The sequence below is a fragment of the Pungitius pungitius genome, chromosome 8 (genome assembly GCF_949316345.1).
Source record: "Pungitius pungitius chromosome 8, fPunPun2.1, whole genome shotgun sequence".
Lineage (NCBI taxonomy): Eukaryota > Metazoa > Chordata > Actinopteri > Perciformes > Gasterosteidae > Pungitius > Pungitius pungitius.
Genome location: NC_084907.1, coordinates 15,549,469 through 15,567,745, shown reverse-complemented (window position 1 = coordinate 15,567,745; position 18,277 = coordinate 15,549,469). Strand labels below are relative to the sequence as shown.

The 18,277-nt window shown below is 41.2% G+C and overlaps 2 protein-coding genes across 6 annotated transcripts; both read left to right on the top strand.

Moving 5' to 3' along the window:
- The first annotated feature begins 467 nt into the window (after positions 1-467).
- Positions 468-6,308, top strand: stx16 (syntaxin 16). Of its 4 annotated transcripts, none has more exons than XM_037447901.2 (9): positions 468-888; positions 2,644-2,655; positions 2,778-2,885; positions 3,057-3,197; positions 3,361-3,523; positions 3,608-3,696; positions 4,109-4,252; positions 4,416-4,496; positions 4,840-6,308. In XM_037447901.2, the coding sequence occupies exons 1-9, from the start codon at positions 808-810 to the stop codon at positions 4,939-4,941; spliced, it is 921 nt and encodes a 306-aa protein (XP_037303798.2). In that variant the 5' UTR covers positions 468-807; the 3' UTR covers positions 4,942-6,308. The 4 variants fall into 4 exon arrangements, with proteins under 4 accessions (XP_037303798.2, XP_037303796.2, XP_037303797.2 ...); XM_037447899.2 differs by having other exon boundaries at positions 468-933; XM_037447900.2 differs by lacking the exon at positions 2,644-2,655 and having other exon boundaries at positions 468-933.
- Positions 6,309-7,022: 714 nt separating this feature from the next.
- LOC119193954 (EEF1A lysine methyltransferase 3-like) lies at positions 7,023-10,717 on the top strand. 2 transcript variants are annotated; one of them, XR_005114110.2, is made up of 4 exons: positions 7,023-7,187; positions 7,292-7,403; positions 8,401-9,560; positions 9,687-10,717. XR_005114110.2 is itself a non-coding variant. In XM_037447904.2 (3 exons), exons 1-3 carry the CDS (start codon positions 7,023-7,025, stop codon positions 8,811-8,813), a joined length of 690 nt encoding a protein of 229 aa, XP_037303801.2. In that variant the 3' UTR covers positions 8,814-10,717. The 2 variants fall into 2 exon arrangements, 1 of the variants encoding a protein (XP_037303801.2); XM_037447904.2 differs by having other exon boundaries at positions 8,401-10,717.
- The last annotated feature ends 7,560 nt before the right edge of the window (positions 10,718-18,277 follow it).

Below are 18,277 nucleotides of genomic sequence, written 5' to 3'. Positions count from 1 at the left end.
CCTTAGCATGAGGAAAATAATGTCCAGAAACCAATTTAGTGAAATGTAGATTAATCACAGATGTTTTCATGTATTTGTGACAGTGTTTTACTTTTGACGTCTGTATTTCACATGTATGTCATGGACATTTTTGATAAACATGTTTGACACAACTAAAGGTCCACTCAATGTTTACTTCTTCGACTCTGTAAATTGAATGGTTTAGTGATGTGATTTAGAAAATGATCTGCCACCAGTAGCCTCAATTGTATTTCCTTGTAAAAAAATAAAATAAAAAATAAAGGTAAAGGGTTATAGATACAATGGATAAAAGTATCAACATCTTCAAACTTCTGCTTTAAAGATCAAGAACTAACTTTCATGCTAAAGTGACATTTTGTCAAACAGTCCTGGAGACTTCGAGCTGAGGCAGCAGGTGGCGATAAAGAGCTCCAGAGACATTTAACAGCCGCAGTAAATAACCCGTAAAAGAAGACGCACTTCACGCAGGTGTTTACGTTTTTTCACTTCCGTAGTATCCTAAAGCGGAATAACGTCACCAATCTAACGTTGAATTTCCAAATTTTAGAAGAGCCTCTCGGTCATGTTTCTGTTTTTCAACTTAAGTATTCGAGGTGCCTGACAGATAAGTATTGTTAAGCTCGTGTTCTGTCCGCCTCGCGATTTTCCTCATCTTTTTGTCGCGACTTAAGCTAAAGCTAAAGCTAGCGGTGCTAGTAGCTGGTCAGCGGCGGTTGACAAAAATTTAACAATAACACCCGATCCGCATTAAATCCAGTGTTAATTTGTATACCGAATAAGGCAGTCATGGCCACAAGGCGTCTGACCGATGCCTTCTTGTTAATGCGGAACAATGCAATCCAAAACCGGCAGATATTGGCAGAGCAAGTGAGTACATACGACCCCCGTCTGAGTACACGTAGCAATGCTGCGGTGAGTGGTCTGCATCGTTTTGACATTTTACTGTGTGTGTGTTTGCATATAGCCAGTCACTAAGCGGTCAGCTAGATGGTTGTGTCTGCAGCTCCTTTACTCAATAGAATGTTTAGACCGGTAGTAATTCACCTCAGGGCTAAAGGTTTCATGTGACTTAGTGGTTGATGGAGGAGGATGGAAATGGGTGTGCAGGCTTATTGTATTTGTGAATGTAAACAATGGAGATGAAATTCGCTCAATTCTAATCCCCGTTTCTGGGATTAAAAGATACCCCTATCTCCATCTAATCTAGATCATTGTTCCTATTAACCTGTGATTAATTGTCCCTCTGATGTTCTTCTGTACTTATTAACATGACACAGACAAGGAAGTAAACTTGCTGTGTAAGAATTCTGCAAACTAGTGCTTGTCATTCAGAAATCCTAATAATCATTGAGTTTTCTTTATCTCAAGTGGATGTGTTATGAATATGTACTACATTAATGAAAAACAACTATGTAGCTCTTTTTATTTATTTTACAATATTTATCTTTTTTTTATAAGAACATTGCTCAATAAAAGTAAGTAAGTAAAGTAGAGCTGAGAGTTAAAGGGTTTAATGTTGATCACATCTGTCCAAATACCCAACCTCGTTGACATTGTTCCCTACAAATTGTACCCATTCAGTCAGTATTTTAAGGGATGATTCAAACCTAAATGAATTGCATTCATTCTTTTCTGCTCGGGTAAACTTTATTTTATCTGCTGTTCCTTATGTCTTGGAGTGGCTGATATTTTACAGATACAAACAAACCTACAGAGTGGAAGACGTGTTCTACCAAGTGCATTGGGTCATGTAACTCGAATGGAAATGTTACATGGACAATTATGTTGGTCTAATGTCATACTTGTCTTTCACGTGACTGTTTATTGTATGTTTTGTTTCATTGTTCCTATATTGGGGAACTTAATACATATACATAAGTTCATGTTGTGTTGATAGACATGTTGCAGCAGTCCTCTAACGTCCCAGAGAAGATGTTGGTACATTATTGGTGTTAAAATAACAAATTTGTTACTTATGTATTTTTTTCAGAGAGAGGGAAAACTGGGAAAAACGGCAACATACAGTTGTATGCAGCAGTATGCGACTCTCCTTTTCGTTTTACAGAGTTGAAATTATGCTGTACATCTATGTCCTCAGGCTGAAATATATTTGCTTTTACTGAAAGCCAATGACTCAACTAAAACTAATAAGCCCTTTTAAAATAACTGACTTTCCCGAAAGGCCTAGGAGCAATTAAAACAAGATAAAATAATCTTCATAAAAGTGTTATTAATTTCCTGCTCAATGCAAATTTGATTAAAAATGACCTTTTTGTTTAACCACCAGTCAGGGTGTCTTGAAGCACTTACATTCTCTATCTGTTATTCTTGCTGTTTTTTTCATCTAATGATATGATTCGAAGAGGTATTATTGTGCAGCTAGTTCCTGGATATATAAAATGTCTTTGCCTACTAGTTTTTCACTGTAAGTCCTCAAACTCTGCAGCCTGTATGTACCCTGCTTTATAGATATCCTCATTCCTATTCAAAATATTTATTTTGGGGGGTTGGGGATTCACAGCAGATTCTTTCCAGGGCTCACTTTCTGTTGCTTCTGTCTTTCTCTCCTTTCCTTTTTCTTCTATTGGATGGGACGAATCTGCTATCTGCCAATCACATTAGGAGCTTGATGAGGTACTATTTATTCCCTTTGCAGCTAAATTACACAAGCTGCTGAAAGAACCTCACCTTTATCATCATGTTGAATTATTACATACCATGTTCTGATCAAACAGTATGTTTGTGTTTCTTTAAAGTTGGCTGATGATCGAATGGCCCTGGTGTCAGGAATCAGTCTGGATCCTGAAGCAGCCATCGGCGTCACAAAGAAACTGCCCCCTAAATGGATAGATGGGGTTGATGAGGTGAAACAAACTCATGGGACTGGAACAGAAATATACAGATTTATCTATAAAAGGCTGACCAATACAAATAAAATATCAGTGTTTATTATACCGAATGCCCACATGTGCATCTGTTTGAGCCCAATTATTTTTTACAAAGTGACGTCCCACTAATTGACCTTGTCTTTTCAGATCCAGTATGAAATCACGCGGGTACGGCAAAAGATGAAGGATTTGGCCGTACTGCATGACAAGCATATGAATCGACCTACACTTGATGACAGTAGTGAGGAAGAGCATGCTATAGAAATCACTACTCAGGAGATAACACAGGTACAATCGTTTACCCGTGTAGTCAATAGAGATCATGTGTATATATTTTTTTTAAACTTGATCACAGTGAAGATAAACGCATCTGACAATATTTCATGTTGAAGAATTTGAAATGAAATGTCCTGTTTGTTTCTGCCTGCTCACTGGTTTGTGTTCATTGCAGATGTTTCACCGATGCCAGCGAGCTGTGACGGGCTTGCAGTCTCGTTGTGGTCACTGTACCGAACAGGAGGAGAGGCTTTTGAGAAACGTGGTCTCGTCCCTGGCGCAGAGCCTTCAAGAGCTGTCCACCAATTTCAGACACACACAGTCCGGCTACCTAAAACGTAAAGACAAAGCTGGCATGGGCCGTCCTGATTTCTCATTCTAAAGAAATGTCATACCATCTATAAAAATTGTTTTTTATTCAGGTATGAAGAATCGTGAGGAGAGATCAAAGCACTTTTTTGACTCTGGACCCTTAATGGAAGAGGATGAAGAATTAGCTGTATATGACAAGGTATTCTGACTTTTTACAAAGGCATCACAATCTCCTTTGTCACAGTCTTCCTGTATACAGCACAATACAACATGTTCTTCATGTTATAAGCACAGTACCGATTAGAGAAGAAAACATCCTACTGTAAATACAAGTTTAACAGTATTTGGACATTTTACATTTGTCACTTTATATTAATCCCAACTATAGACAGGATATGAGGATATCCATTAACACATATGTTTGCCACCAGGGTGTATGCCCAAATCTGAGTGGAGAAAATTAAATGTGGCATTACTCGTTTTCCTTTTCAATATTGCCATATAAATGGATCTGTAATTGGGTCTGCACTAGTGTATACCGACGCTGTGGCTACATGTGTGGGCTCATTTGGAGTAATTATCACGTTCTACTTTATTTTCTTTCACTGTAGGGTTTCACAGACGACCAGCTGATGCTGGTCGAGCAAAACACTCTTATGGTTGAAGAACGAGAGCGGGAGATCCGACAGATCGTGCAGTCCATCTCCGATCTGAATGAGATTTTCCGGGACTTGGCTGGAATGGTGGTGGAACAGGTATTTGAGTCGATCCTGACAAACTTACGCACAGAATTAATTGGACTTAATTAGTGATTATGGCAGTAGTCCAGGGACTGAGGTACCAAATACATTAACTTTGTAATACAGAAAGGACAACTGAATTTTTCTCCGCTAACAAAAGGACGTCTTCTCCCTCCAGGGCACCGTTCTGGACCGAATTGACTTCAATGTGGAGCAGGCTTGTGTGAAAACAGATGATGGACTGAAACAGTTACAAAAGGTAAACTCGACATGCTCATGTCTTTATACACATTTGGACTCTTGTTTGGTTGACTTTTTATTTATTTTAACAAATTTACATTTCAGATTACTTTTTAGATGTATTTTTCTGGCCTATTTTCCTTGAATACTCAACCTGTTTATTTGGAAGCTAATAATACATGTCAACATCCACATTGGAAAACACGCTACAAGTCAGGATTATGTTGTTATAATTGGTATAGCATGGGTTTTATAGTCATCAAATCTGTTTTGACTCATTTGTTTGACAATAAGACACTGAATGGTTTGTATTCATCAATTAAATTGAAAGCAGTGTTTAACTTTTCAACTTTTCTTTGCAGGCAGAACAATATCAGAAGAAAAACAGAAAGATGCTGGTCATATTGATCCTCTTTGTCATAGTTATTGTTCTAATTTTTATTCTTTTTGGAACAAAGTTTTAATCATGCATTCCTCTGGCTTTTGTTTTCTGTGTGGGTATTTGGTTGTGCATCTGTGTGGACTTTGAATTGGTGTCGGCTCTACCCAAAACAAAGCTAACTGCCTTTTCATACCAGGAAACGTCAAGAATAATTCCTTATCCCTCTGCTGGTGCCCTTTGGACAGCTTGGAGATTTTGTGGTTGACTTTGATTGAAAGAAAACATCAATCTGTCCGAGCTGTGGCTATTTTAAAATGAAAAAAATAGTCAAGACTATGATAGTTGACCCAGACTAAGTTGACATGTATTAGTCTTAAAAAAAAAAACCCTGTTTGGTGTAAAAATAGAATACCAATGTCTAAATGCTAAATCAGTGTTTTCGGCTTGAACTTCAAAGCATGAATTGTGACGTTCCTTGTGTGACAATGCATCGTTTCCGCAAAGTATCATCGCAAACGTGTGGTTCCTTTTGAGTAAGACGTGACAAGAACGAATGTTTGTGAAAGAGAATAATGCAGTACATCTCATTTCACTGCAAGTTGAGTCATTCCTCTATTACATCTACATCCTGGCTCAGTGTTTTTACATTGAAAGGACTAAAGAGAATGTTTTGTATTAGGATAGCAGCATATACGGTTCGTTAAATCATCTAGCACCAAAATTTCTTTGGTTTGAGGACCCTTTTTTCACCCCTTCCTGCACAATTTAAAATAATATTGATATTGTTTCCTGGATTGTCAGCCTAAGGAGGGGGTAGATGCCTGTGATCTTTCTCCTCACTGTAATTTCAAAATCATACCTGTGTCCCGCCTGCTGCACTTTTGATGAAGTGCTAATTCAAAAACACTTAATCGTTTGTTTTTATGGTGCTTGCTTAAAGTGCTACCTTTTTAAAACTCTTGCAGTTTGCACATATTGAGGGGGGAGGGTGGTTGTGTTACTACTGTCATCTAAGAGATGAAAACAATTATTTTAAAATATTTATTTTTCAATAGCTTCAAATAATCAGGAGGTTGAGGAGTTCAGCTTCTGGGAGAATTCCTGTATATTGAATCAAGTGCATCTGTAGTCTAAACCCAACGTTATTGTCCACTCTAAGAAAACTAACTAATCCAAAACGAGCAGACGTTTGAAGACAAAATCATTTTTATTTTTGATTGTCTTGGAATTTCTTTACATGTGTTTTATAAAGACTGACGAGCAGACATTAAGAGCTTTATCTAACAAAACCGTACCGACTACACTTTATAGGCCTGTTAAATCATCTTCGTCATTGATGTAAAGTTATGTGTGTCAATTATTTATGTCTTACTGCTACTGTTTTTTGTTTTTAAAAACAAAATGAGATAGCAACTTTGGTTTCTTTTTTTAAATAAACCTGGAACATGAGGGGTTTTGTGTTTTTAATTGTATTGATGCACACATACATTTTAAAGGAAATTGTTTCAGTTGTATCAAACATTTTTCCAAAAAAAATTTCAGCCAGTGATGCAGAAGGTTTGATGGTTTCTGCATTTCATATCTAACTATCTGCTGCTCAACTCTTTTATAACATATTACAAATTAAACACTTTGGACTTGGAACATCCACTTGGCCTAATGTGAATCACATTTTTCATTTTGTTAAACACCAAACAATGAGACAAGTAAAGAATTGAATGAAAATTCTTTCGTTGGTAATAAGTCAAGCTTAATGAGTGTTTACATCTCGTATTCCTGATTCTATTTCAGTGTAAACAGCAATCTTTTTATATTTTTAGTCATTTAAATTGCTTGGAACTCAGCAACAAGCAGAGTGCTTGTTTTTCATTTCAAATTAAAAGCCTCAAGTAACACTGGGTAAGAACTAAATGCCTAATTTGAGAAAGAGAAATAAAACATTGTGATAAATGTATGTACGGGAGTATACATTGCAGCCTCCTCTTTAATTACACAGTGCAGACTAATAAAAACGGGATTCAAATATGCTGTCAACACTACATTTCACCAGCTACTCCTCTCCAGTGACACGTGGCTAAATATAGAACTTTCTTACGTTCTTACAACCGGCTGCCGCGCGCCTCAACGAAGCGGTCTTTAGTGAACCAGTGTCCTTCCCCGACCATGATTTGTGCAGGAGACGACGACGAAGACCCTTTCCCAGTAGAAGATTGTTTGTTTGCGGAAACATTTTCACAAGACACCGCGTTCACTTTATTCGGCCAGGAGCTGAGGATCCAACAGGTGTTCGGCGGCAACCTCGGCGTGGCCGCCGCGGTGTGGGAAGCTGTAAGAACCCACTTGGTTTAAGAAAAATACACCCGCAAAAACACAGGCGACCTTTGTCTAACCGTGCGGGGGGTGTGTGTGTGTGTGTCATTGTGCCCATGCAGGCGTTACACCTGTGCAGTTACCTGGAGGAGCGGTCGGTGGAGGTGAGAGGACGGCGCGTCATAGAGCTGGGGGCGGGCACCGGTGTGGTCGGTATCTTGGCTGCACGCCTCGGTATGTTGTGTTTGCACTGTGAAGGAATACGACACGAGGTCGAGACCCTCCTGTGGATGGGCCGGTACCTTGTAGCGTGTGGTCGTTGTTGTTCGCGTGTCGGGCTCTTTCCCAGCCCGTAGAGTGCGTTCTTATAAATCTGTTAAATGTTAGCTGGTTTTCAAACACACTTCCGGTCTACAGATGTGCAACTTTGCAGCTGCTTCCACCAGAGGCACTGCAGCAAAAACATACCACTGTCACCCAGCGTTGTGTTGAGTATTAAATATAATCCTGCATGCTCACGCTAGACTGCAATTACACTTGAACAATAATTGAATAATAATAATGAGTGGAGGCCGTGTATGACCCAGAGCACACGAACATGTTGATAAAAAGGCTGCACGCACTCTCAGGGTCACGTCCATACATGGGACTGGGCCATGGCTCACACGCAAAACATCCTAAATATGCAGTGAACCTGTTGGACTGCACGCACTCTCAAATGTAGATAAAACAGAAAATTGAGAATAACATGTCTCACACACAAAACATCCTAACTATACACTGAACTCATGAACAGCGGGAGGCGTGATGATCCGACAGCCTGAAGGGATGGACGTCCCTGTGCTCCAATGGGGCTCTCCGAAGGTCATAAAAAAGGAGACGCCTCCATCACAGTGAACCAATCAAAAAACCTCTTAAAGACTATATAATCCGAGCGCACTTTGTATTAAGCGCCCTTTCATTGCTGTTGCTAGATAGCTTTGAAACAGGGTGCACGTGTGACTGCAGGACTGAATACTCCTGTCACAAATAAACATTTTCATATTGCTTTGATTAAAGTCTCAAGTCTGTTCCTTGCTTTGCTCCCGCGACAATTGTCAAAAAATCCTGATATACATGTTTGAGCCACCTTAATTTTACAAATTATTGTTTTTAAAAAAAACAATAAAGTTGAATCTCTAGTTGAGTTTCATCAGCAACGCATTGGAATCAGGTGTTCTTATCTTTTCAGGTGCAGTCGTGACGCTCACAGATCTTCCTTTGACTCTCCCGCAACTTGAGGCCAACGTCTCTGCTAACACGCCATCCAGTGGTTGGCCTGCCACCCTTCCCACCGTCCTCCCTCTGTCCTGGGGTCAGGACCACATGAACTTCCCTTCTGACTGGGATCTGGTGCTCTGTGCAGATATAATTTACCTCCCGGAGACTTACCCGCTGCTGGTGAGGACACTGGCTCATCTGTGCAAGAACACGGCCGTGGTATATCTATCGTCCAAAATGAGGAAAGAGCACGAGACGCCACGTTTCTTTGAAGAATGTTTGCCGAGCAGATTTAATGTGGAGCTTGTACATCTTGATGGCAGTCAAAATATTAATATCTACAGGGCATCTCTGAGGAAAGACCTGTCACAGGACTTGGATTAGTTACAGCACCAATTATGGCTCTTTGGGCCACCTTTTTTAAAGAAATGTATTAATCAAATAAAACAACTCAACAACTTAAATAAAGATGGTTAAAAAAAACTATTCAGGAACAGTTATCTTAGAGAGGAAAGGAAGCATGATACCATAGAAAATATGATTGGTATTTAGTATTTCAACCCTAAATAAAACATTTAGAGAAATGATTCTAATCCTAAATAATATGAATGCTTAAGTAGATAATCCAATATCCTGTTGATGTTTTCTACTGGCATGGCTTCGAGGTAGATTTTGGTTATGTTTTACTTCATTTAAATATAAAATATGTATAGTTTAGTTGGAATAAAGAAATGCAAATGGTGTATAGTTTGTTGCTGATGCTCATCTTCCCTTCTTCTCCAGTCCACTTGTCTCTGAGTCAGAACCAGGACACCATGTGCAATATGGCGACTGAAACAATGAACGCTATAAAATGTAGAGATTACATGAATAGAAATTGCTAAATTCATTTCCAGCTTGGGTTTTTACATTTTGTGGCTTCTCTGTCTTTAGTTGAGGTAAATATTTGGTTTTAGTGCTAACATCTGGACTTTGGACGGACTGGGACTTTAGACAGAAGTCAATAAACACGCCTCACTTTCCAGAGGCCTGGTTGGTTGTTGGTGGAGTCACCCTGGCTATATAGGAGGGAGAAGACTGGATTCTATTTCATTGCTCTCTGGCTTCCTGGTATTCAGAGCGTGAATTTAGGTACGTCTGAGCTTTGTTTGAGTCTCAAGGTTCTAGTTGAAAACATGGGCTCTCAAATCTCCTGTGATGACAACTGTGTTCTCAATATTTATGAAAGTGCCTTACAGCAAACATGTGTCATCCCAGATGTAGGCCTAGATCTGTCTCTGCTGAAGTATTCTGGTTTGAACTCCAACGCTGAGCTGCAGGCCTACTCCAATGATCTGGTAAAACAGGTTCCAGACTTCGTTGAGAAGTTGGGATCTCAGTTGGCTGGGTTCACTCAAATCGGAAATGCTGTTGGACTCGGAGCATTGATTATTTCCATAATAATCAATTTAGCTGGGAGCCACTCTGCAACTGATGATTCATACAGCAAGTTCCTGCAAGCATTTGGTGAAGAGAAGGCCTCAGCAGTCCGGGACACAGTGTCGGAGTATGTGAAGCGCCATCGGATGTACCTGAATGATAACCGAAACCTACAGGATCAACTACAGAGGCTGGAGACACAGCTAAGCAACCATCTCACCATCCTGAGAAACTCCCTGCTGCTTGACGGACAGATGAGGAGCCGTGGGTTCAAGATCTGGCAAAATGGAGCCTCCTTCCACGTCCAGATGTTGATCCATGAGGCTCGACTGAATAAGATAACTGGCATCAGTTCAAAGGACTTTGTTCATATCACCCAAGCTGCCCTCACTACGTATCTACACGACCTGGATCAGCTGATGGAGAAATACAGGGAACGCATTGACAGCCATATTCAAATAACTAGCGATGTTGGTACATACTTTACTGGTGTAGCCGAAGGTCCAACTTATGTCAGAAATAATATCATGAACTGTCAAGTATATGTAGCTGAGGAAGACAAATGCTGCCGTTACAATTCGTTTAACCTTAAATATATGAATCATCTTTTCTCAAAATATCAACCACTGACAGAATTAAAGAGTCAGTTTTCAAACATCAAGAACAATCTAAACAATCACATCAACCAAAATGATTCATTCACTCTGCCATTGGCCCGTAAGTAAGTTTGTGACTTTGGTGATATTGTGAGGTTTTTAAGTCTTACAATTAACAGAAGAGCATGTTGTCAGTGGCTGAATTTGTAGTGTTTTATATCTAAAATCACATGTGATATTATTAACACACAATAAACGCAGAAAGAAACTTGATTCAATGTTTTCTTTCATCTGTCAAACCAACATAAATGTGTCATATTATTCAGCATAATTTCTCTATTTTCAAGTATTAGTGTAGTTTCAGCCCTTTGTGGACGTGGTTCTAATCGTTTACAGAAAAATGTTCAATGTTTTCCTTGAATTAAGTAGTCCAATTTTTTCAATTTACATTCATGTAAAACACGTGTTGAAAATAAATAAAGCTATTCCAGTAACTGAAGGGTCAGTCACTAAACCTGCACACTTGTTGAAGGGGAAGGAGAACACACACGTTCTTCAGTGAACTCCATCATCAGCGTGCTGCCATCCTGTGGTTCAGATATTCACTCACACCTCCAACACCCTCAAGCTGAGGGGTACTTTCACATTTGGAGTTATATGGAGACAAATCCAAGTCAAAAGTTTTGTTCATTTGAAAAACAAAACCTGAATGTTAAAGTTTTGTTGTTGAACATTCTGAATACAACATTGTATTCAAAATGAAGTGGACGAAATATATTTTTGGGTTCAATATAGTTTTGACTCAGCTCTATATGTTTTTTTTAATACATATCTTTTTCAATCTTCACTTGAAATATTCATATACATTTGATATAGGTCTGCTCACAATAACCTGAGTGGAGATTTCAGGTTCTGCTTTTTATTTCTTCATTTTTACTGTGCTGTCATTTATGCACAATATATCAAATCTGATCAAATCACACTCACAGTCCTGATGAAGCAGATTCATTTTGTTTGATTAATGTTAATTTGTTGTTGCTCATGTTCATATTCCCTAAACATAAGGTGCTCATAAGGAGTCCCTGAAACTTTCATCTACAAGCATCAAAACTAAGAACAATGCAACAACTGATCTGAAGTAATAATGGATACTGTCATATGGATTAATACTCATTTCCGTCTTCAGCTTCAGTTCAGCTCAGGCTGGACACACCCATTGGAAAGCTACATGGGTCAAGTCTATCAAGAATATCGTTCTAGTCACAATAATCCAGTTCTAAAGATTCTTGGAATAAAAAAATGCAAATGATGTGGTCTGATGTGGTCAGGTTAATGGTATGTTCTTATTGAGGTATAGAAAACGCAAAACAAAGACTCATCTCATCCCAAACTATTCTGTCAACATCAACAGACTGTACGGACTTCATCCCCTCCCTCCTGCTCTCTGCTGATGCACAGACTTTCCGTTCAGAGAAGGAAAGCCTGTTTGTTACGCTGAAGAGTTCCAAAGAAAGGCCGACAACCGGCCGGCGGCCCGCTGCCTCCGCTACAATTCAGCCGACAAAACAACAGATCCTATCTCCACGCAGAGCACCTCCCACACGTGTGTCACGCAGAGTGCGGATCACTCAATTTCTCATCATTCCTGAATATTTGGACAAAAAAATGAAGAATATGCACTGAAGAAATGGTGATGTTGACCCATCAATTCGAAAATATTTTTCTAAACTAAACGGTTTGATATATACAAACACACCCATATATACACACTCACATGTACACACGCACACGTGTGGGGAAACAAATCTAACTCCTTTATATTATTTTTATGACTTTAAAGAGGAATAATGTATAGCTAAAGAGGGTTCTTTTAAAACCTGATTAAAAATTCCTCAGTGGTATTTGGACATGTTGACTGAGTGAAAGGAGGATGGGCTCCAGTGACAGGGGAGTGTGTGTGTGTGTGTGTGTGTGTGTGTGTGGGAGGAGGACTGAAAAAACGACGGCCCTTTTAAAACAACTCATCCTGTTGTGACTTCATTAGACCTCACATCACCTCATGAGTAGCAAGGACAACAATCTGAAAACAGTGATTGAAGTGTTGCACATGAGGACCAATATCTCCATTACCTAAATTTCAGGTGAGACATTTTATATTTTTTGCTTTTTATTTGTAGTATTGTTTGTTATAGTAAATTCTAAAATATAATTTTGAGTCTATGTGTTATTCATGTTAAGAGCAGACTGATAAAATATGTGATCCTTTTTAATCCAAAAGGAGATGGAGTTCTGGCCCGAGGATCAGGGGCATTCGCCGCTAAACTCCAAATTTGGTACTGTTCCTGGAAGAAATTGTACACATAAGTGAGTTTGGCTATTATTGACGTTTCAATCACTGTAGTCAGTTGAAAGAGTTTGACGCTGTTTTGAAGCTTGCTTGAGAAACTACACCATTTTTACAACACAACATTCTCACTTATTGGACCATAAAATTATGCTAAAAGCTACTCGTCATGATTAGATTTCCCAAAACAAATATCACGAAATTAGATGTGATGCCAAAGACGGCTTTAACATATTTTTCCATTTCACCCACAGCTTCCATGACAGACATCAAGTACACCACCATCCACTGTACTATGCTGAGCAACAAGATCGAGGCAGGGAGTCCAGATACTGGAGTGTGCCGGGATCGAGAGCAGGAGGGGCTCCACTAGAGTACACTAACTGGACAGAACAACAAGAACCGACCGCCCCCTCTCCCTCTCGCTTCCCTTTCATTCTAGACCGCCACGCTCAGCAGCAGGACCCGGGAGAGCGAGAGCGGGCAGCAGCTCAGCGAGCAGCGAGGGAGTACGAGAGCGAATTACTACGGGAAGGGTGGCAGAGGAGGTTGGAGCCATGTGGCCCTCTTCGCTACAACAGGGACGTTTCTGCTAAGAGGAGCGACAGCAGCTATCGAGAGCTGGAGGCCTGGGCGGCTCGATACAGCCATTCACTTCCACGGAGGAGACGAATAGAGGCGGAGCTAAGGGGCGCCGCCCGGGGGCTGCTGGAGAGCAGCAGGAGTGGGACAGATCCTCCAGTGGAAGCGTTGCAACCCGTCAGACAATCTCCGAACATCAGAGAATTGGGACTGTGGTGCGAGAGAGGGTCCAGACAGCAAGCTCCCAGCTATCATCCATCACAAACTTCTGCCTCCGACCCAAGCCATGTCCTGGACATGAAAGAAAAGGCTCACTACCAGCGGAGGATGTTCAGCCAACCTCCAGGCTACATTGCACCCCCTCCCTACGACAGCCCGCACAAAGGCTCACCTGTGTTGCAACACTGTGACAGCAGCTGGGAGCAGAAAGGTAAGAGACAAAGCAACTGGTCACAGGCCACACTGAGAAAGCAGGACGCACCTGTAGATACGTGCGACCACAGAAAAGAACAGAAAGGGGAGTTTGCAAAACCAGACGCGAATCAAGAAGGCTTCCTGGAGCTCGAAGGACTAAAGCGAAGACAAGGAGAAAACAATGCTTCACATGCAAGTAGTCCTTTAAATATGCAGGGAAACTACCTGCAGCGGTATGTGCAACAGCCACAAGTACTACAAACAGTGGAGAATAAGAAGATAAATGAGAATCTGTCTTCAAAAGTCATTGAAGGAAGAGAGTTCAGACTTAAGAAAAAGACGGGTGGGATGACCATATTCTGCTTGGTGTCTCGAATAGTGAGCGCCCCAGAAACCTCATCTGTGCCGCTCCGGAATTTACAAACAAACACAACATTAGGAGGTATTCCAACAAGACCAACGGGCATTAATCAAACACACAAAGTCGCAGATGAGGTAGACTTCAGAACGCCGCCAGATACTTGTGATGGGAGGAATGTCGAAGCCAAACAGAAGGAGACAACAACTCTCATCGAAAGCGAGTCGCTGGAGGTTCATCTATCAGAAAAAGGAGAGACCGATATTGTTTCTTCAGAAAAAGCAAATATAAGGGACGCTGATTCTACATTCGGAAGAATGGTTGCTCAGTCTCTCAAATATCCTCTGTGGAGGGAGCCGAGTATTACAAGCAGAGCTGAAGCTGAGAGTTCACCCACACCTTTGAAAGCAAACAGCGAGGAAGGAAATTCCGGTGGTCTGCGAGACCAAGAAAGAACAGTTCATCCAATTGATGTGGAAGTAAGAAGACTGGACATCAAGACGGACGTGGAGTCTGAGGACAGTAAGGGTCTCCTGGTTATAGACACAACTTGCGTTGTCGTTAAAATGGAGCGGATTCCATCACCCAAGAAACAGCACGTTCACTCTTTACACACCGAACGCAGTCAACCTGATACTCAAACGATCGTCTCCCCTCAATGTGTCCAACCAAACGGCCAGCTGAATCAGGAAGAGACAACGGACCACCACCGCATTAAAGACTCGGGTCTTATTGAGAAAAAGGCCCCTGACGGACAAAGGAAAATCCCTTCCTGCTGGGTGTCCTCATCTTCAGGTGATGGAAAGGAAACGCTGAAGGAGCGAGCCGAGAGGATCCTAGGGATCCCTCTGCAGGACGCCATCGCAGATCAGCAACCTGAAGACGCAATGTCCCTTCTGGACTCTTGTGTCGAGAACAAGGACGTTGAACCATCTCCGATTGAAGATAATGACATCAAGAATGCAGTTGAACAAATCCAAGAGGCCACAAGAGAAGAAGAGCAGTCACAGAATCAGACAGAGGTTGACCAAACTGAGGATGATAATAATAATAATAATAAGTGTTTGCAAGAAAATGATGACGCCAAAGAACAGGCTTCCAATGAAGGTGCCGGCGATTTTGCAGGACTTCATGTTCAAGTTTCTAATATCTGTGAAGAGAAAGACACTGTCTCTCAACTTAAAACAGGCATCAAAACGTCACCTGAAAATGAAATGAATAATGATGATCTGCTCAAAGCCGGCAGTGAAGAAGGGACCAGCGAGAGGGAGGAAAACGATGCATGTTCACATCCCTCTCAGTGTCTCGGTCCACCAAAAGACCTCTCTGATTCTTCCTCATTTTCACCTTCTTCACAATGTGAAGCATTAAGCCCGTCCCTTAGTCCCACAGCATCATTACCTGACCCTACACCTCTCATGCACATATTAGAATCAAACAAAGAAAGGGGTCCTGACCCTGAGCTGACTGCCCTCATTTCTGAACAAAACTTGACTCTTCACCATGAAACCTCATCTCTGCCTCACACCTCATTCCTGCTTGGGGCCGGATCTACACACTGCTCTCCCCACACCAACCATTCCCCACGGCCTTCTGTTCTTGATTTAGTTGTTGTTGAGGCCCAGAAGGAAGAGTGTGAAACATTGCATGTGATAAGCAACGAGAGTGGAGCCCTCGAGGATTTTGTTAAAGACATGACGGAGGAGCTGGTGCCACAGCAACAACACGAGAGTGGCCAAGCAGACGATTCCAATTTTGGGAAAGCGAGCAATGTCACAAATGACCAACAAACAGAAGAAACTGATGAGGACCCCACAGACTCTACCGAGGAAACGACTCTCGACGTGTCCATAGAAGATCCCATAGAGGTGCACGTTTTGCAGCAACAACTTGTGCAATGTGCTCATGCAGATGATGTTGCTTTGGTAAAAGAAAATTATACGAGTGAAGAGCAGCTCCCAAAAGACAAAGACAGTACTGGTCTTTTGGAACAGACAATGTCCAGAGAAAAAGTCAATACTTTTATACTTCTGGAAAAATGTAATAATGAAGAAGAGACTTTCATCGCTGAGGAGCAATCAAAAAAAGCAGCTGATAAGGAACAGGAACTATCCACAGAACATGCAACAGACCTTCAAAGTCAAACAGACGTTGACATTTTGCAGGACATTGAACCAGAGACTGAAGCCTCTAACTCTTCTTCTCCCTCACCGCCAGACTCAGACCGGCAGGTGTTTCATTCACCTTTTCATGTGCTCTCACCCTCTGACCTTCCTTCTCCACCACACACATTCAACAAGTCAGATGCAGAGTTTGTTTCACTTTTGCACTCAACCTGTCCTTCTGCCCTAAATCCATATGCTGATCCAGCTGTTATCATCCAGGAAACGGACCCTCCTTTCCCTCATCTGGACTCCTGTGAGGAATCCCTTCCGTTCTCACCTTCCTCCCACACTGTTCCCCCGCCAATCCAGCCTTCTAGCTCTTCAACGCCTCCTTATCAAGAGCGAGAGGAAGGTGGAGATGCTGAGCCTGACTTACCCTCCAAAGAAGAGCCCCAGTATCCCATGGCCCTGTGGGATGCGGTAAGTCGCATTAGGAAACACACCGCGCCAGACTCTGAGAATGAAGAGGAGGAGGTGGGCGAGCTGTCGGATCCAGAGAGCGTAGGGGAGGACTTGCGCTGCCCGGGAGTGGCTGTAGGTGTGGATTCTGAGAGCATAGTCCTTGATGGAGAAGGACGATGGGAAGTTTCGACAGAAGAAAGCGTTGAGGGGGATGCAGAGCTGGAGCGGATCCAGGACGATCCGTGTCACCAAGAGCCGAGCGGACACGCCGAAGATGACACGCTGTCCTGCAGCAGCACCAGCAGCCACAGCTCTGAGGACACCGTTATTGTTGCAGAGGAGGACGAGGACGAGGACGAGGACACGCCCCGCGACGCCCGGACAGAAACCACGACTTGGGATGACGTGGAGCTCCTGTCGGCTGAAGGAGAGCGACGCTGCTCTGCTGAAGTAAAAGGTGAGACTGCAGCGACGGAGGGGGGAGATGGAGACGACGGCGTCACAGACGTCTCCGTTCAGAGCGAGAACCGCCAGGTGGAGGTGACGAGTACGACAACCGAGGCAGCGAAAATGATGGAGAGAGAGAGAGAAGAAAACGAGCAGGTGGTTTTCATGCCCTCAGCGGTCTCAGGTGAAGGGATTATTAAAACTGAAACAACTGATTAAACATAGTATTATTTAATTTAACATTTAACATTACGCACTATTTATATTGGTATTTATAATGTATGTTTTAGTTTCAGTGTTATCAACACTGTTCCTAGAGTTTTTAAGGTCAATACAAGGGTGTGATATTGTGAAAGAGCATATACTAAAAGATTTTTTGAAGTGATTTAATAGTGTAGTGTGATATTTCTGGAGGAAATCAATCCATTCTTGTGCATTATATTATTAAAAAATAAAAATAAACTATATCTAGTACATTAAAAAAGTGCTGCAGAAGGTTAATCTGCTCCTGCGTGGATTCTTTTGTTATCTGCTCCTTCCAAGGTCAAGATTAAACTTTCCATCTCAATCGCAACAAAGAAAACTTAGAAATATACAATTTCATGACAAGTAGACAGACTCCATCTGTTGAAGATTGTGTTTTACAACTTAAACGTTATGAAAAGTATTCTCCTAAATAGTATTTAAATTCTTAAGTTTCAGTATTTTAGTTTCTGTATGTCAGCCCATTATACAAATATTATAATATTAATGATCTGCTATTGAACGTTCTCCAACTAAAATTGCCAAAAATACATCTCAAAACACTACTTACAACGGTGTTTGAAAACATTTGTAAATCATTCATCTTAATTAAAGTCAAAGAACAAAAAAGCCCTTTGAAATATGTGTGCATGTTACACAACTGTTATAAAAGCTGTTGAATGAAAAAAAAAAATGTTTTCACAGAATATGAAGAGGATTGACTCAGTCGCTTGTCAGCTTGGTCTGACTATAAATATATTAGGATTTTTTTTTAAATTCAGAATGCACTAAGTATGAAATATTTTAGTTACTATGTATTATGATTTTTTTTAAATTCAGAATGCACTAAGTATGAAATATTTTAGTTACTATAAATA